This window comes from Balaenoptera musculus, chromosome 9 (genome assembly GCF_009873245.2).
Source record: "Balaenoptera musculus isolate JJ_BM4_2016_0621 chromosome 9, mBalMus1.pri.v3, whole genome shotgun sequence".
Taxonomy (NCBI): domain Eukaryota; kingdom Metazoa; phylum Chordata; class Mammalia; order Artiodactyla; family Balaenopteridae; genus Balaenoptera; species Balaenoptera musculus.
In genome coordinates, this window is record NC_045793.1 from 60,479,175 (window position 1) to 60,499,664 (window position 20,490).

The 20,490-nt window shown below is 39.6% G+C and overlaps 1 protein-coding gene across 4 annotated transcripts in view; it reads right to left on the minus strand.

Annotated features, from left to right (window-relative positions):
• Positions 1 to 9,051: 9,051 nt before the first annotated feature.
• The window catches only part of SLC25A13 (solute carrier family 25 member 13), a 203,628-nt gene continuing 192,189 nt past the window's right edge, over positions 9,052 to 20,490 (minus strand). For 2 of the 4 annotated variants that reach the window (XM_036863127.1, XM_036863130.1), the window contains 3 exons: positions 10,665 to 10,823; positions 10,482 to 10,572; positions 9,052 to 10,209 (listed from right to left, as the gene is read on the minus strand). In XM_036863127.1, the coding sequence (XP_036719022.1) occupies positions 10,023 to 10,209; positions 10,482 to 10,572; positions 10,665 to 10,823 (437 nt within the window). In that variant the 3' untranslated portion in view covers positions 9,052 to 10,022. The remainder of the gene's footprint in view (positions 10,210 to 10,481; positions 10,573 to 10,664; positions 10,824 to 20,490) is intronic. The other 2 variants (XM_036863129.1, XM_036863128.1) reach the window with 1 other exon arrangement.

The window sequence follows — 20,490 nt, forward strand, 5'->3', positions numbered from 1 at the left end:
AATCTAATTTAAATAATCATGATTTTTCTTTTTAATCAGTATAGTACATTATTTTTGAGTGTTATACCTAACTTACATCCTGGTGGTGAACCCTATTTGGTCATAAGGGATTGTCCCTTTTATGTGCATCTAGGCTTGGATTTTTCTTTGGGACAAGATTTTTTAACTAAGAATTTGATTACTGAAATAGAGGTAGTAACAATATCTCTTTTTCAGTGACTTTGCTAGTATATATCTTTCAAGAAATCTAGTTCATCTACGTAGTTTAATTTATTGGCATAAATTTGTTCATAGCATTCCCTTTTTATCACATTAGTTGTTATTTTTGTTGTTGTTATTTTTTTTTTTTTTTTTTCTGATCAGTCTGATTAGTGGTTTCTAAATTTTGGGATTTTTTTAAAGAAACATATTTTCGTCTTACTGTTCTTTTCTATTGTTTTCCTGTCTTCTATCTCATTGATTTCTGCTTTTTATTATCTTCTGCATCTTTGGGATTTAATTTGCTCTTCTTTTTCTTGTTTTAAGGTAGAAAATGAGATAATTGTTTGAGACCTCTCATCTTTTCTAATGTAAGCATTTAATAGTATATATTTCCCTCTAAGCACTGTTTTAAATGCATTGTAAAATTTTTGATATGTTGTGTTCTTCTTTTCATTTAGTTTAAAATATTTCCTAATTATCCTTGTGATTTCTTCTTAGACTCAAGTGTTGTTAGGAACTATATGATTTTTCAGATATATGGGGAATTTCCAAGTATCTTTTTTTTTAAATTAATTAATTAATTAATTAATTTTTATTTTGGCTGTGATGGGTCTTCGTTGCTGTGCGTGGGCTCTTCTCTAGTTGCAGCAAGCGGGGGCTACTCTTCGTTGTGGTGCACAGGCTTCTCATTGCGGTGGCTTCTCTTGTTGCAGAGCACAGGCTCTAGGCATGTGGGCTTCAGTAGTTGTGGCTCGTGGGCTCTAGAGCACAGGCTCAGTAGTTGTGGCACACGGGCTTAGTTGCTCCGTGACATGTGGGATCTTCCTGGACCAGGGATCAAACACGTGTCCCCTGCATTGGCAAGTGGATTCTTAACCACTGCGCCAGCAGGGAAGCCCCTCCAAGTATCTTTTAGTTATTCATTTCCAATTTGATTCTGTCATGGCCAGAGAATGTAATGTGTGTGATTTCAATCCTCTTAAGTTTATTGAAACTTGTTTTATGGCCCAGATTATAGTTAATCTTGGTAAAATATATCATGTACTTAAGAAGAATGTGTATTCTGCTAATGTTGAGTGGAGTGTTCTATAAATATGAATAAGGTCAATTATTTGATAAATTTGTTCAGGTCTTCTATATACTGTAGATTTTCTACCTGTTATATCAAGAGAAGTGTGTTGAAATTTGGAAGTATAATTGTGTATTTCTTCTGTTCTTTAATTTTGTTAGTTTTTATTTCATGTATATGAAGCACTGTTATTAGGTACATATACATTTAGGATTTTGTGTCTCTGTGATAAATTGACATCTTTATCAGTATGAAATGTTCTTCTTTATCCCTATTACTAGTTCTCTTTCTAAAATATACTTTGGCTGATATCAACATAGCCTACTCTAGCTTTTTTGAAATTTGTGATTACATGGCATATCTTTTTCTGTCAAGTTACTTTCCATCTATCTGTGTTTTTAAAGTGAGTTTCTTTAGATAGCATATAGTTGGGCCTTGCTTTTTTTTTTCCCTCAAATCTGATCTCTACCTTTTAATTGGAGTGTTTAGGCCATTTGCATTTAATGTAATTATGAATATGGTTAGGTTTAAATCTACCATCTTGCTCTTTTTTATTTACTCCATCTGTTTTTTTATTTCTTTTTTCTTCTTTTCCTGTCTTCTTTTGGATTTTTCTTTTTTTAAGGTTTCCACTAATGTCTTATTAACTAAATCTGTTTGGTTTTCATTTTCTAGTGTGCTCTGGGGTTTACAACATACATCTTTTACTTACTACATTTTACCTTCAGATAATAGTATACTACTTCATGTATAGTAGTAGTAGAACTTTTTGACAGTGTATTTTCATTTTCCTTTCTTCTTTTTTGTGCTGTTATTGTACATTTTACTGCTATGTATGCTATAAACCTCACAATACATCATTATTGATTTTGCTTTAAAGACTCAAATATCTTTTAAAAAAATTAAAAATAAGAAAAAAAATTAATTATCCATTTATTATCAATTCTGGAACTCTTCATTTATTTGTATAGATCTAAATTTCCATCTGATATCACTTTTGTTCTGCCTGATGACCTATCATTAACATCTCTTTTAGTGCAATTCTAGCTGCCCTGTGAATTCTCTTACTTGTTGTCTACCTTATTTTGCCTTTGTTTTCAAAAGATATTTTCACTGGGTGTAGATTTCTTGGTTGGCCTTGTTTTTTTAAATACCTTAAAGATGTTACTCTGTGGCTTTCTGCCTTAAATAGTTTCCAAGTAGAAATCTTCTCTTATTATCATCCTTCCTTGTAAGTTATGGGATGTTTTCCTCTGGCAACTTTTAAGATTTTCTATTTATCATTTGTTTTCACCATCTTCATCATGATATACATTTCTGTTGGTTGATTTTTTCACTTTTTTATGGTTTATATTTTCCTTATTATGATGGGTGATTTTTAAATTAAATTTGTTATAGTGGGTTGTGGGCTTTTTTTGTTATATTGTTTGAAATAGTATCAAATTGTGTTCTGACAAGCAGTTAAATTACTTGGAATCAGATCTTTGTGAGGTCTGCTTTTAAGCTTTGTTAAGGGCAAAGCCGCCTTCATCGTAGTTCTTATTTAGCGCTATTCATAATATGACATTTTTCTGAGGATTCTACCTGATGTTCTATGTATTATGGAGGAATTTCTACTCCTGCTGGTGGGAACACAAACTCTTTCTCCTCTGTGAACTCCAGAATTTTTCTGCTTCTTCCTTTCCAGTGGTTCTTTCCCAAGTTTGGTATCGTTTCCTCCCACAAATGCACAGATCAGTACTCAAAGATTGGGGAACTCTCTACAAAACTCCAGAGCTCTCAGAGCAGCTCCCTCCTGTTTGGTAGTTTGTCTTAAAATTCTAGCTATCTTGGCCCCCTGATTTCTGAGCTCCAGCTTTTCAATTCGGGGAGATGGCTGGGCCCTGTCTGGATTCCCCTTCTCTGCACAGTGGCTGGAACCTGCCCCCAGGCAGTAAGCTGGTGCAATGATAGGTCTCACCTTGTTTGTTTCCTTTCCCACCTCAGAGTTCACAGGCCTATTTTGCCTAATATTTAATGTTTTAAAACTACTGTGTCATATGTTTCACCCAGTTTTCTACTTTTCCCTACTATTCCATCATGGCCAGAAGCAGAAATCTCCCAAAGGTATAATTTTTAAGGTAGAAAAAAGTAAACTAGAGTTTACTGTCTATAGAGGTTAAAGCATTTATTTAATAATTACTTCAGGGTCCTGAAAATAATGATTATTTTGAAATTTATTGTTAGACAGCTTTGATAAAAGATAGTGGTTATCCTTTATAACCAACTCATGTCAAATGCCATTATAATTTGTAATAACTTAGCCAGATATGTGTGGTGTTAGAAGGGTTAGTTATTAAGCCAATCAAGACACTTTCTAAATGGAGTAAAAGGAAAAAATGCCACACTTAACTCCAAGTCCCAGAAAAGGACAGAAATGATGGTTTCTCTACTTTCACTCTCAGACAGGCAAACTATTTAAAAAAAGAAAGAAGTCACTTACTTTATAAGTAGTGGTCACAGGTAACTTCAAGTTCTAGGTCAAGTGTGAACTGCTTCTTTAGTTCAGAAGGTGATACATACACTGCATAGTGAGGCTGGACAAAGGCTGAGACCGAAAGTGTGGAGAAATCTCTGCTTTCACTGTAATAAAATTCAACAAACATTGGCAATCGCTTCACTTCTGTTTTCAGAAGAAAAAAGAATGCCTGTTTCATTTTCCGTCATCCCCGATCTTTCTTATTTCTGATGTTACTCTAACAGAGTGTAAGCTTTTTATAACACCGGAGCTGGCCCAAATGAAGAGGTCATCAGAAAAAGCAGCCTCTTACCTGGAGTGGCTAATTCTCCATAAATTCTCAAACTGATAAAGCATATCTGTATAGTTAGAACTTACACAGGTAAATTCAGCTTCAAAACAGAAATTCACATTTTGAAATATATCACTCTTTTGAAAAAGGAATATGACATTTTAATACACATATACATAGATACACACACGTATATGTATTTATATGTGTTTATATGCATATGTATTTATATATGTGTGTGTGTGTGTGTGTATATATATATGTATGTATTTTTATCCCTTTTGCCGAGGAAAAAAATGCTATAAATATTTGGTGTGGGTTAGTCAGTAATATGCTTTCATTTATTTAAGAATGGGTGAGGGGGCAGCAAAACGCAGTGGTAGATATCCGCCTTTAACTTTAGGGATAACAGGTAACTTGTTGGGAATAGAGTAAGACTTTTCCACCATTAGGCGTGATGGAGATTTTATGTCCAAAAGTAATTCCAGCAAATCCCACATTCTGTAAACTGTCTCCATTCCCTCCAGACACACTTTGAGGCCAAGTACCCATAGATATTTACTTTTAAGTTGGTTTTCCATTATTTCCAACTTTTGTTGAAGAACGGCATTTTCTAATTATAGTAGAGATTTTTAAGATGGTCCAATTCAGTTCACGTCATATCATATTGCACTGTAACAGTTTGTAAATTTATCTCTGCTTTTTCCAGATTACCTTCCAATTTTAAACCCGTGGGGCAAATGCTTCAAGTTTACCTTAATTCTCTCTTTACTGACTTTAATAGGCTGTAAAATAGTTTAAGATGAACCTCAAAAGGCTTGTCAGGATTCACCAGGTCCTCAGGCTCTGGAATTCTCTGAGATAGCAAATGCACTTACTATGGTAAATAATCTGAGATCACCCTTCCCTTCTCCTCTAAGCTAGGAATGATACATCTGATACTGAGAACCAGGGGACAATAAGAAATTCTAGGCATAGACTATCATAAAAACTTCCTGTACTGAGTTTTGTTGAGAAATCCTCATATGGAACAGGGCTTGGGGGGCCATCAGACCTGGATTCAAATCTTAGCATCCTTATTTGCTAGCTGAGACCATGAGCAAGATACTTAACCTCTCTTGAGCCTTGGTTTCCTCATTTGTGACACAGGGAAAAGAACAGTACCTACTTCAAGGGACGTGTGAAGGATTTAATGAGAGCATGCCTGGCATGTAATACTCATATTTAGTGAGTTCTTCCTGGCCAAAGAACTCCAGGGGTGGGGCAGGATTACTTGTTCCCCTCTCATTTGAAAGCAGCCCAATAAGACACCAGAGCAAGAGCTTGGCTAAGTAGCAAAGGATGGAGGAGGGGGTGATGGGAGGTAAGGAGCTTGTTATAATCAGTCTTCTTTCATTAAGTTGTGTTTCCCTTTCTCCATTCTGTAGGACAGACGGATAGCATATACAGCGTGCTCGCCCAAGTCTGCTCCGAGAGCTTAGTCCATTTTTAAATCCGCTTAAGAACTGCTCACAGCAAAATCAAGCATCTTCCAAAGGGGCAGGAGCCCCGTCCAATGGAATCAACTCAGCGGTGGGCACCGGAGCCCTGGTGGCCAGACCAGTGTGCAAGGGGTGTGTCTGGGCCCTCGAAGGAGCAAACCTCAGACAGACACAATTAGCGTGTCTTCTTAACTCTCCTTCTAAAGTTATTCGAGGGGACGGTGGTTTTGCCTTGAGCAAAACCCCCTTAACAGCCGGGAATCTAAAAACAAACAACATTATTTTATTAGGTTACCCCAGCAGATGAAAGCAGAGTGTTCCATTTGGACTCTTTTTGGAGTCAATTAATGCATTAGCTAAAAACAAACCCTTCTGAAAGAGAGTTCCCGTTGTCCTCGGCAGCTTCTAAAGGAAAGCTCGCCCCCATGCTCCTAAGGACACAAACGTCAAGACAGTGAAGAACAGAGAATGAGTTCTAAATAATTAACACTTATTGATAAAAACTGTTTTTTAATGATATAGCTCAACCCTAATGTAACACTAATCTCAAAGGATATGATTTTTTAACTCTTTATTTTTAACCATGACCAGGAAATTTAAATATCATATAGTTCATATGAAAGTTTCTGACTCAAAGTAAGCAACTAATTAAAATCAGTTTAAATAAATAGCTGTAGTTGCTTTAATAAAAGAAGTACTTACGACTTCTAAAGTAACTGAACAATACATAAGACTATGATTGTTTTCAGTTATGGTTTTAACTCCAGCCATTAAAACCACTACTGAAAAGGCCTATAAAATAGGAAAATAATAGAGATTACTCATAGGCAAAAAAAAACCATTTCTCAAAAATCCATCCATCCATCCATCCAAATAATAAGAGTCTACTAAAAGTTCCAGGCACTATGGAACTAGCATCAAAGCATAGTCCCTTCCCTCATGGAGCCCAATCTGGGCTTTCAAGCTGAAGACTGCCACTGTTTTAAAAGATAGAAGTGGCAATGCTTTTTGCTGCCTCAGACCTTAAAATGAAACCATTAAACACCCCCCTCCCCCCACCGTGGTCCTCATAACATCAAAAACAGAACTCTTTGGTGAGGGTTGGGTTATTCCCAGAAGGTAAAACAAAAGGCACGCCCCCTTTGTGGGCAGTACCATTTGTGGAAAGAACATTTCACCGCTCTTACCAGGGAACGTGTCTTCTAAAAATCTTCGGAAAAATCCACATCCTGAAAGCGTCTGATTACCCTGAATTTAAAATGGGATTTTGCTCAGTGGCAAAGACACAAATTCATCCCCACAAGGATGGCCTCTGCGGTAAAAAGCACATGATGACTCTTAGGGTTTATCTAGAAGGTTGATAAATGGGGCCACAAGACAGGATTCGCCAAATTCCATTACTGGAGATCTCCCTGCCTCTACCTGGAGAATTCCAACGTGCCTTGCCGAATACCTAGCCAGGGGAGGTTACAAAGTTTCAAGCACAATTTGTTCCCGGTTTTTATTCCCTGCTCACTGAGTTATGTGCTGTTAAACATTTCCAGAAGACTGTCAAAATGTAAGCATCCTGAGGTTTACATAGGCCACACCATTAAATAACATATAAGCACAAAATTTTAAACATTGTTTTCCAGCAATGGTAAATATTTTAGCTAAGTAAAAACTGAAGCTTGAAATGCAATAAGCACTTAAATGACTCCTCTCTGTGCCAGAATTCTTATTTTCCCCTGTGCAACCCCGGCTGCTTGGGATTAAGGCGACCCCAGGGAGCACAGCGAATGGTTGTGGGTTATGAGGTGTAGCATGAGCTTGGCGACAGCATGCCACCCAGCCTCAAGAAACCCAGCCACGACTGGAACCCAAGAATCAGTGTGTTCATTCTGTGGTCAGCTCCACATTTTTTCCCCTCCTAGAAAAAAAAAAAAGCTGCTACAAAAGTCAGGCCTCTTCCCCACCCCCCAAGCAGTCACGAGGGTGGACCAAGGGCAGAGGGGGACACTCCAGCACTGGCAGGGCATGGGGGGAGGCTGGTCCCCATGGGTGGGAGTTACACAGCTTTCAGTTCCTCAGCATCGAGGAAAAGGAGCAGCTGCAAACGGCAGCCACAGCACTGCCGACGTATTGTGCTGTCACTTCAGGAAGAAGAAAAACCCAGAACAAATTTGACGTGGTTTTCACCACACGGTGATTGCAGTTCTATTCAAGGATGTCACAGTCACACCACCCACTGAGCACAACTCAGATGGAAATTAGGTCTCCTTCAAAGTGTCTCAAGTCACTGCCTATCCCTGAACAGATTAAGCCGAGGATTTTAAAGAAACACAGCCCTGTGGCCCTATCTCCTTTGGCTTCCTGGTACCTCGGGTTTCTCATTTACTAAAGACAATCGCCCTCAGCTACAGGTACCTCTAAGGGAAGCCAAGACACTCTCCCAACAAATGCAGCGGCTCTTAAAGAAGCAAGCAGGGCAATGCACCATGTCTGAGATTTGGGTCAGTGTTTATACCACGAAAATTTGATCTTCTATAAAATTTCAAGCACGTGAAGAAAAGGAATGCAGTGATTTACACTCGGGGACTTTTCTCCACATTCAAAACACCAAAGCTTGAGTGCTTTGTTATTGTAACACCACGTAAATTTCTAAGACATATTTGGAGTCTTGTGACTGGTCTTTGAGATTAAAATATAAATACCACTTGTCACTTTGAGCAGGGATTAGGGGTGAGTTCAGGGAGACGGAGGGGTTTCTCTTTGGTGTTTGCCAAACCCAAACCATGAGGGAGCCGTGTATGTATTTGTCCTATCTCTGGTGAGAATAACAAAGCTTTTGTTCACTGAAAAAAACAAAACAAAACAGACTCATGGATGGTGTCTACACTTTCCAATTTTGAACAATAACTTTGAATGCCAACCTGCTGACCTACAGCAAGACAAGAGGCTGGAAAATGGCTGTGCCATCTGGAGGTGAATTTTGGAGAAACAGAAAGTTCAAACTCACTGCTGATAAGTTACTCAGCAGCCTCCTCAGGAGCATGATTGCAGCCTAAGAAGAAGAGCCCTAAGTTCTGTTCAAGAATAACACCTTTCCACCGGTCATTACAGTGTTGGCCAAATATTACGGAAGGTCAGACACAGTGGTATATGGTTTTGGTATGAGGAAGAGTCAGAGAAAATTAGAAAATACCATTGCCATTTCATACCAGTTTTCACGCCCAACTGCCAGTGAAGCTTTATATTAATTCTCACGATAAGAAACTGCCAAAAGCACCAAGAATGACTAGAACAAGTGTCAGTTTGCTAGGTTCCTCGCTCATCTGGGGTTAAATGTAGTTTCTCTTATTCACGCCGAACACTGGCGTACTGAAGACAAGGGTACACGTCACCTTGAAAGACGAGGACATATCCGTGCCAATACGAACAAATCGCCCTCAACATGAAACACAGAGAGTCCAATGATGACAATTATTGCGGTCGTTCGCCACATGACATAACAAGAGCAAACAATTCAGTAGCTTTAAAAATAGTTTATTTCCTTCTTCACAAACACATGAGCCTTCTGACCATTGTGCAAGGCACCACAAATGAAATAAAAACTTGTATTGCAATGTATTTTTCTTCCATGATTCAAGATAAAATGGATTTTAAAAGCAGATGGATGCCAATTACGGGGGATTGGGAGGCGGCGAGGGTAGGTACCAGTAACAGGCAGGCACGCGTTTTTCTACAGTGTTTATTGAAATAGGCAGCAATCAGCACATGTGCCTCATATGAGCAGTCACCCCAGATCAGGAGAGATGCTGCGTATCCTGGTTTCTCCATCTACAGAGTACAGTGCCAACAGTACTCTCGCTAAAGCACAAAAGACTTCTCCCTAGTAGTCTTAGTACCAGTAACAGAATATGATTATTAAACATCTTCAATGTGGTTTTCATTACAAAAAAACATGTTTCACATAAAAGCTTCATAATATAATCCAGAGACAGAATTAGTGCATGCTTAAAATCTGAAGCCAGGCTGGCTATTTCTGATAATGTTTTCATTTCTTCCAGTATTTTTTACTTTCATAAATATGCACCCAGTCTCCTACCAGGTTAAACAGACACGGAACACTTTTGCTCTGAGCACCATGATCCCCTCTCAATCGCCTCTTCGGGACTATAATCCTAATCCTAAGGAGAATGGTTCTAATTTGTTTTCAGACTTGCTTCTTCCTCCAAATCAGGTTAGTGTTGACCAAATCCCAGCAAATGTCAGACACAAAGGTTTGTGAGCAGAGGCCCAAAGAATAATTATGAAAAATTTCACAATGACCTAGGTTAAGAAACCACACAGAAAATAAATGATTTCACCTTATAAAAAGCCTCGACTTGAATTTAAACAGGAGATGGAAGTGAAAGGAATGAAGTGTTGCTTCAGTCCAAGATGGGGCATTCTTTATTGCAGTAACAACAAAGCCACAGCAATAGCCCAGGGACGGTCCTCCTACGGGCCTCTACCAATGGCTTGTGAGGTAGATACTGACGGCTTGAAGAGAGGTAGGTAAAGCCCAAATTTGTTTTCAATCCCTGCAAACGTCGCAACTGCCAGTTTGTAGCCCCCGACATGATCGGGATTGGGAGCAGGCAGTGTGATCCTGGATTTAGGAACTGGCTCTGATCCCATGGGCTTCCTAAAAGGAGAGAAAATAGAGCGAGAATCTGAGGTTTTGTTTTGTTTTGTTTTTTAACTTGGTAAAAACAACGTTCAGAAACTGCTAACGTCTGGATCAGAGAGGAATTGTGGAATTCTAGTTAGCTGTATATTCCCTTTTGAAATGAGTTTGATAACATGACTTCAGGATTTTCCTACATCTTTTCTACTTCATCATAGGGACTAAATTGACATACCTTTCTCAATGACAACAGAGTATTAGAAGCAGCTGAAATTTAGCAGGATACTTACACTCCTCCAAAATCAACGTAGAACCATCGCTGCAGCAACTCATAGGTCAGCAAAGTTACACCAAACTGGGGGGAGGAACGAAACACACGAGCTTTGAAAAAAAATAAGAAATAACAGATGCAATTAGATTTTTAAAATTCACCTGACACCAAAGGTTTAGTTAAGAGCAAATTATTTCCATACCTCCAGCTCCTTTCCACAAAGCTTTTGGGCCTTCTTCCCGAAGGATCTTCCTAAAGCAGTCTGTCACTCCGCTGTAAGTGGTCTGGCCGGCCCGGGCGGCCACCTGTAATCGTGTCTTGATAACATCAGCGGGGGTCACTAGAGATGCCGCAGGCATACCTGCAGGAAAGACAACACCTTCGCAGTCCGGTCACATTCTCACTATATAAAAAGAACTGTGCTTTGAACTGCCGGCCGTGGAAAGAAAATTAAGAATCGGATGAAATCAAATGCCTCTTTGCTGTCCCCTCTGGGAAGCACAGCTGTGACTCTCGTCCGCAGTGATGGAGGCGCCAGCACACCTAGAGGAGCACACGCCTCGTCTCCAGATCACCAGCCTCTGTTTGTTGCGCTTACATTCCTAAATAGTTTTAAGGAATTATTTATCAAGACGATGACTTCGAGTGGCTGAGAACAAACGGAGAAAGATTTTGTTTGTTTGTTTTTTCTTTTGCTTTCCCGTGGAAATCAGAGTTACTAGGTCTGATTTTTCAGAGGTGAAGCTTGTTATCCGTTTCCTCTTCCTGCTTTTCTGACAGTCACCGGAGGTGCCTTCTCACACACACTCAACCACCCCCCCCCACCTTCCAAACCCTAACCTCTTCATTTACATCAGAAAAAGACTTTACTGACAGCTAAACAAACACTGTGTGTGTGTGTGTGTGTGTGTGTGTGTGTGTGTGTCTGTGTGTGGAGTGACCTGCAGGGGAGGCGCCCACAGATAACACTTCAGGATTCCTCTTTCCTATGACTGACATCTCCAGAAAAAATATGACAGAAAGCTTAAAATTTATATTGGCTGATAATCAATGAAAAAGAAACAACAACAAAAAAAACCCTCCCAAAATTACCAATGGGAAATTTTTCTACAGTCATTTTATCCAAACTGGGGCAGCCCATGTTTAGATATTTTAAAAGCGAGACTGTACTCAGAAGACACTGTCTCTTATGGTTTTATTACTTTTCCATTATGAACCTATTCCAAACCAAACTGGTCAAATGCAGATGCATAAATCTCCTTTGCTTTTTTTAAGGCTTAATAATTCTGTAAGAATTTCTGTCCAAACCAACGTGGTCTGGCTCACAACTCCATCTCATCCTTCTAACAGACAGCTTTAAAGTTACAGTGTGTGCGTATGTGCCCGGGGGAAATCTGCAGAGTACACGTTTGCATTTATATCACTAAGCTGTATCTTTTCCTCTTCCATCTACACTAAGCTCCTCAAACATTCATCCTAACAGTTTTTATAAAATGCATCACGTTTTTGTATGTGAGAAAGCTCACTTTATATCCAGTGCTTCACTGGATAAGTCATACTGAATTTCCTATTAGCTTAGAGGAATTATTTCAACTTTGAGCCAGGATTTTATCCTCCAGCATAATGGAAGGAAACATGAAAAATGCTTAGAAACCCACTGTGTTCACACCACCAATTTTGTTTCACTTCCTGGTTTAGAAAGAGTTTAGCAAGGCTGTCTGCTTTAGACACGCAATAAAATCCTCCCTATAACCATGGGCAGGCATGTCAGAGTGTGAATGTGAAAGACATACAAGCAATAAAATGGGTAAAAAGTTTCCTTCAGTTAGGGCAGTTTTCATAAATAGCTACTTGTTATGAAAAAAGAGAGAAGTATTGGGGAGGGCAGGGAGGAAAGACATTGATCAGTGGAATAAAAATGCCAAGAGAAACGTGTAAGATGTTTAGCAAGTTGTCTGGTAAAAAGTGATTGGTGTGTGTGTTGGGGGGGGCGGGGTACTGGAAACATGGCGGCCTGCACATGACTCTCATCCTCTCCGCCCCCAGCTCCCACCTCTCCTAGGAGGACAGCTGCCAGGGCCTCGGAGGGACTGTGGATATCCCTGTGGACAGGGGATTTCTGGTGTGGAGATTTGCTAAATTCACCTGGAGAATAGCATCAGGCTGCTCCAGAGCAAGGCCAGGAAGGCAGCATCTACCAGGAAGAGCTTGGCCACCGGAGATGTGTTGATCTGGGGGGTCAGGGATGGCAAAGACTCTGAGTCAATTTGCCTGGTCTCTCCCGGCTTGCAAAAGGGTAAAGACAACGCTGAGCAAGAGGTCAAGTCTTGGGACTTCCCTGGTGGTGCAGTGGTTAAGATTCCGTGCTCCCAATGCAGGGGTCCCGGGTTTGACTCCCGGTCAGGGAACTAGATCCCACATGCATGCCGCAACTAAGAGTTCGCATGCCACAAATAAGAAGCCCACGTACCACGACTAAGACCCAGTGCAACCAAATAAAAACAACAACAACAAAAAGAGGTCAAGTTTTCTCTCTTCCCAAAGATGGGAGAGCAAGAGAAGGCTAGGCAACAGGGAGGCAGCTTTTAGGTTCCTCAACAGGAAGGGGACCGCTGCCCAGCTGGTGCTTCAGTGATGAGACAAATGGTGAGACCTTGGGGCCACCTGCTACCTGTGTGACTGGAACAACTTGGGTGTTCTCCAGTCAATAAAAAAATTATAACTCCTTAAGGGGGTGCCCAGCAGCTAGAGAGTAGAAGGTCATTTACAACAAAAAGAAAGCATGATTGGCAAAACACAGCTTTGGTACAAGGATATATTGTATAACACAGGGAATACAGCCAATATTTTACAATAACTACAAATGGAATATAACCTTTAAAAATTGTGAATCACTATGCTGTACAACCGAAACTTATATAATATTGTACCTCAACTGTACGTCAAAAAAAAAAAAAAAAGAAAACCCAGCAAAGACCAATAAACAGATATCATATGACAAAAAATACAACTTTGGGGTAAGTCAGCCTTAATTTTCACAAATATCCCATTAGTATTTGTAAAAAAAAAAATGTGCTTCTCTGTTTATGGGACACAGAGTTAATATCTATGTATTTTGGATCAAGGTTAAGTTTGCCAGAATCCCTTTGCACCCTTATCTATATTATCTACTTGATGTATCAGTTTCTAAGAAAAGTGTAATGATTTTCATTTAGAAAGAGAAAATACCACATTCTCGTCATACTTTTAACTTGAGGTTTTATAAGACGACATTATGTTGATAATACAGAGAGGTTTCTTAGTGAACTTTATCTTTTCCAAGTGTAAAATATGCCTCTGTGCTTCTGAATGCTATTTTTAAACTCCTGAATTCCATTTAGTTTGACATTAATATTGCTACACTTGCTTATTGTTGGTATTTGCCTGGTACATATTTTTCAATCCATTCTCTTTCCATCTTTCTATGTCACTGTTTTCTCGAATTTCAGGTGACTAGATTTTCTTTCACAACTTGGCTAAAAGTGTTTGTTTTTACTAGGGGCACTGAACGCATTCAGTTGTGGCTTGTAGACTGATTTCTGCCATCCTGTGTTAGTTACGGTCTTTATTTTCTCTGCTTCTAGGTGTTTCCCTTTTGATTTCCACCCTTTCCTGACTAATTCAATTTGTCTAAATATCATAAGCGTTTGTTACACAGGTGTGAGTTACAGTGTGTGCAACGAATGAGCACTGACATCTCTGCAAGCTGAGGAGGTGGTGCCCCCTGCCTTTGTCTCCCTTTCTATTACCTGCCTCCCAACAATGCTTCTTGTACAAAAACACATAAGCCAAGGTTAGCAGTCATTCAGACCAACTCTCGGGTTTAACTTTTATCTGCTCTGTTTCATATATCCCACACTGTCCTCTTTCTTAAGTTCACTTTTCATTTTGCCTCCGAGAGGTCTGTGAGGGGTACCTGTGAGTCCTGGCTGGGAGGAACTACCCTGGTTTGGCCCCTGCTCCTGAAGGCAAGCGTGCCTGCTGGGAACGTAACTGCAGATCAAGACCTGCTCTCCTCGGCATTTTGGTGGAAGCCAGCACCGCAGACAAGAAGCCAATCTTCCATTACTGATTGGTTTTCTGTCCTCTTTTCCTTATTGCTTCTCCCTGGATAACTCCTATTAAACAGATGTTAGACCTCTCGGATTCATCCTACATATCTCTTAAATTTTCTGTTATTTTTCATCTCTGTATTTGTGATCCATATTCTAGAGTTTTTTGTTTGTTTTTTCCCATGACTTTACTTTCCATGTGTCAAATTTGGTGTGTGTTTTTTTTTATGGATTTCTAATTTTGGCAATCTTTTTATTAACTTTCAAGAAAGCCTCCTTACTGAGTGTTTCTTTCAAATCTGAGGACCCTAATTATAGTTCTTAAAAGTTCTCCTCTGTTCCCTGAATTGCCTGTTTTCTCTGTAATTCTCCTGTTTACTTACCTTATTGCTCCTTGTTGTCTGAGGGGACCCCTGGCTGTCTACTGACATTCAAGTTCAAAGGACAGGCTGATTTGTGCTGTGGACAGCTTCCACCACACTCTGGGCCAGCCTCACCCACAGGCCTCTCTCCTGAATGGAGAGAGTTTGTGAAATGGGTGAGGCCCGTAACTGCATGCCGGGGCTAAGATAGGCTGGCAGGGCAGGGACCTTCCAAATCCTGCAATGCGGGGTGCTTCACTCTGGAGGTAGAAGGAATTATTTTCTACCCCTCTTTGGAAGAGCTGCTATTAGTTCATTTTTTTTTTTCCCCCTGCATCTGTGGTAAAGGTCTGGAATTACCGTTAAGGCTTGCCCTGCCTTCTTTCAGTTCTTTACAACTGCCCTCTCCAGGCAAGTGTTCCCTTCCTTTAGAATACAGCTCTGGGCTTTTAGCCTCGATTCAAATGTTGCCTGAAGTTCCATATAAAAAGGAGAAGAGAGAGGAGCAAGCCGACCTTCCCGCAGTACATGCAGTTCCTTAACTCTTGTTAATGATTTACCCTAAAACCTCCCCCAACACTCAAGGCATTTTATCTATTGTTCACTCCGAGGTTAAAATTATCTGGTTTTGCTCTTACATTAATAAAAGTCGTTTCTCCTGCCGGTGTTTTGGGCTGTGGCATTTTTCACTTGTTTCAGGTTTTGGTTCCTATCTTCTGAAGGCTGGTGCTAATAAGGAGTTTTTAACACGTATTTTCTAACATTTTAAGGTATTTGGGAGGAGAGACGGATCAACATGCTCAGTCCATTACCTTGATCCAACCTCTCCATTACTCTTTTTTTTTTTTAAGGATCTAAGAATTGCTTTTAAATTATCTTAAGCTTTATGTCCACATAATTAAAAAAATTGTTACATTTTATATAATTATGTGCCAATGGTACTTTTCTCCCAACTTAATTCTTCTAATACATTTGTAAAAGCATCATGATCAGTCACACACATAACTCTTCCATATCTGTGTTTTGAACAGCTTTTAAAGATATTCCTGAATTACTACTTAGTCTAAAGCTAATTAATTCAAAGACAAGATCACAAGACCATCGCTGCAGTCTGACTTGTTCCCCTACCTCACCACTCTGACAAGATCATCTGGGATGAGCGGTCAGTCTATAACATTTGAGAAGTATTCGATAGCCTTCATTTGATATTATCCCTAAACCATACTGAAATGCCCTTCACTAATCGAAAAAGTAACACTTAATTAGAGTGAGTCAGAATTTGGTCCCTTAATTTCAGGCCCCTTGCTTCAACCCTCACCTTCTGACACATGAGGCACTTTGGCTGATGAACATAAATTCAAATATCTGTTGGTCTTAACTCGATCCTGTGAATTAATGGAGACGTTCCCAGTATCTAAAGATCTTCCTAGTTTATCTCTAGATACGTAGACCTAAAAAAATTTAATCTCTACGTTTTAAGATACTAACAACCACCTGTTAAAAAGCTGTATATTACTAAAGCAATCTAACTTTAAATCAAATCAAATTTTTGGAGAAAGTAAGGTAATACTTACTGAATAACTGAAATTCCTGTCAAAACATAAAAGGTAAAAATCATGTTCACTGAACCCAGATCCATCTTATGTATAATAGTATTGTTCAACAAAAAAATATACGTATCCTGTGTAAGAGATAAATTGAAATATAAAATATAAAAATTATATTTTATATTAAAATGTGTATTTTATATAACATATAAAAAATAGTATTAAGACATTTCTTATAATAAATAAGTTAGTGGTCAATTACTATTCCTCATAGCTTATTTTGAGATCAGCTTTTCTCCTTTCTCTTAATGACAACAAAGATCACTCTGGCCCTAGGACCTACTTCCTGGGCTTCTGTGCATACCCACCCCATGACTGTGTCCTCTCCTGAGGAAATGCCTTTCTTCCCCTCGTATCCACAAGAGGAACATGGGGGTCTGATCTGGCTTGCAGCCAACAGCCCACACACGTGTGGTGCATTTTGTGCTCACTGCCCTTCTTGATGGTGTTGCACTGGGCACACTTCTGACCACAGTCTTCTTGCCCTTTCCATACCGAATTCAGCTCCCTGGCCGAGCAAGCCTGCAAGGCTCTACACTCAGCAGATGGTGGCCCTGCTTCCTCCCAGGACATCAGTTAACTGCTTATCACTGGATATAGATTTTTGTGTTTATCTTACAAAAAAAAAAAAAACATTACTAATCTTCCTTATTAATTCTGATACATTTTTAGGCATTTTAATTTGGATTTTCAGGTAAACAATCATTTTCAAATAATGATAGATTCATTTCTTCTTTTCTAATATGTATGCCTCTTACTTCCTTTTCATATTTACCACATTGACTGGAACCTCCAAATAAGGCTAAAAAACTGGATAACAGAAACATCCCTAACTTTAATGAGAATGGAGGTTATGACAGTTGCCATTGGCTTCTGATATCTGTTATGAAACTAAGAAAGTAGCTTAGTTCTCATTACATAGTTTATACAGGTTTGTGGAAGATAAAGACCATCAAGCTTTGTGGCTTATCTGTCCTTTCAAGAAAAAACCAATGACAAAGTCTGTCTTACATTATCCTGCCTTACAGGGAAGGGGAAGATGGACAATAAAATGAAAGTAAACGTTCTATAGTCAGCGTGGCAGTTCGCTCCCAAATGGGCCTCAGTGATCTTCACCTCCTGGTGTTCATACCTCTCCATCGTCTTCGTGCACGTTACGGAGGGCTGATCAGTAGGGCTAATAGGACGGTGTGGAAATGAAGGAGTGCGACTTACAAGCCTTGGTCATAAAGACACTGCAGCTTCTATTTGCTTCCTCTCCTTCTCTCCCTCTTCCCCCAACTTCTGCCCTGTCCCTCCCTCTCCCTCCTCCCGCTCTCTCTGGTCTTGCTCTGGGGGAAGCCAGCTGCTGTGTCATGAGGACATGCAAGGACCTATGGAGAGGCCCTGTGGCAAGGAACTGACGGTCCTGCCAATGCCGGGCGTCCTGCCAATGCCGTGCGTGCGACAGAGCCGTCTTGAAAGTGCGTCCTCCGACCCCAGTCAGGCCTTCTAGAGCCCTGGCTGACGTCTTGATTGCAACCTCATGACAGACTCGAGCCACAGGTCCCCAGATAAGCTGCTCCCAACCCACAGAAACTGGGATAATAAACATTTGTTGTTTGAAACTGCTAAGTTTGGGGTAACCTGTTATGTGGCAACAAATAACTAATACAGAAGGTATGTGGAAAACAACTCTGAAAGACAACAGGATGGCTAGAGGGCTAAAATAATAGCAGAATGGGGATGTAAAGCAGTTCAAACTTTCAAGAAGGACATGGCAATGCCTTAAAAACAATCATAATTTTTTTTTTTTTTTAACCAGCAAACTCACTTCAGAGAATTTATTTCTCCCAAGAAAACAATCCAGAATAGGGAGAAAAGCCTTATGCACAAAGATGTTTTTTTTAACAATACCATGTATTTAAATTTTTTTTGAAAAAAAAGTTTGTTATCTAAGATTGAAGATGATATAAGTATGCAGCAATTAAAAATTTTGTTTACAAAGTTTTAAATGACATAAGAAAATTAATATTATTATTGAACATTTAAAAATACTTATTATGTGCCAGGTGCTTTCCTGGATCTTTATATCCATTAATTCACTTAATCCTCATAATAATCTTATGAGACTAAGACTATTCTTATTTCCATATAGAGGTGGAGAAACAAGCCGAGAGGCATTAAGTAACTCATTCAGGTCATACAGTTCTCAGCAGGGAAACTGGAATTTGAACCCAGATAGTCTGACCCCACAGCACATGCCATGAACCATTTTGCTGTGATGGTGAACAACGCTTCCAAAACGAAGTGAAAACCACATACCTATAATGTGATCACAGTTCTGTTAAAAACCATCCAAGGGGGGGAGAAATTAGCAAAAATATTAAATGGTGATTATCTTAGAGTCATGGAATAATGGATACTGTTATCTTATTTACGTGTTCCGATACTTTCCAAATATTTTACAATGGTCAATATTTTCATAATCCTACAAAAAATAGAAGACAATAAACTTTAAAAGGGAAAAAAAATCCACTCATAATTTCTACAGTTCTGGCAGCACGGATCACCCAGGAAAACTTGTACCCAGAGACAAAAATTATGTCTGGGTAGCTATCTTCTCCAAAGGAAGAGTTAAAGGCAATATTTTTGTGGTTCAAAGAAAACAAAGCTTGGAGAATGTCCTAGACTTTGATCTGAGCTCTAATACTTATCTTCTGATTTCGCAATTGATTTTTGGAGTTATTTACAGACAGATTCTCTTGGATTCAACATAATGATGGCTAACATGTACTGAGTATTTACTCTCTGCCAGGCTACAGGCTAAGTCCTCCACATGGGTGCTCTCACTAGAGCCTCATAACCACTCTTCTCCAGTCAGTACAATTACCATCTCCTTTTATGGCTGAGGAAACCAAGCCCGGGGAGCTTAAGTAACTTGCCCGAGGTCACATACTACTAAGTGGTATGTTAGTTCTCCCCAGTAGGTCCTACCTTATTTCAAGTAAATAACTGGAAATAAATTATATTATACCCTTTTGGTTCAAAAGATATTATCGTTTATACATCTGTAAACGACATATAAAGGACACAGTGAGTGAGTCAACGGCCAAACTGGGATTAAAACAGGGAATTCTATGGTTGAGTCTTGAGATCATGCTTTTCTGATTTAGGTAGAGTGGTCTCACTGCTACTCATACAACGAGGCTCCCTGAGCAGCCAGGAAAGGACAGACCTGCCTCATACACCAACATCACCACCTTTGAAGAAAAGGGATTAACCAAGAATTACAGAGGAGCTCCATGGGTTCCCGCCTCCAGGGCTCCCCAGGCTACAGGCAGGACACGGGGCTCACAAAACAGCAAACAACTTCTCAAAGCAGGGGGTAGTTCTCAAGAGACTCAAGCCACATGTCTGAAGAGAACAACACCTGTATCAAAATTGTTTGGACCCAGGCACCCCATGACTGCCTTAGGGTCTGTTAACTCATTAAATGTTTGTCACCACCTGGAGAGCTAATCCAGATTGTTCTAGCCTTTAGGGTCTCTAAACAAGGAGAAGCATCAAAGAATGAACTCATTCCTGCTGGGGCTATAATCAAATTTCCTCTAAGGATTTACACTGGGAATGTAGAAGCCAACGTCTGCATCTATTTTCTTCTGTTGATACTTTCACTGTAGCACTATAGAAGACAGTCATTTCTCTCTGAGATTCAATACACACACACACACACACACACACACACACACCCCAATCTTACAACCTTACACAGCTAGCAGGAATCAGGTATCTAATAGACCCAAGCTGTTTCTAGTTCTATTACATTTCTTTTCTCTCAATGACAATAACTACTGCTTAAATTCTGGACAAGTTTTATGTACTATTTTGGTTAGACACCTTTAAGGCATAAGTATTAACATTTTTAAAAACTTCTGACTGAACAGTTCTTGTTCTTACACCATGAAGTGAAACTATGAAATGACATG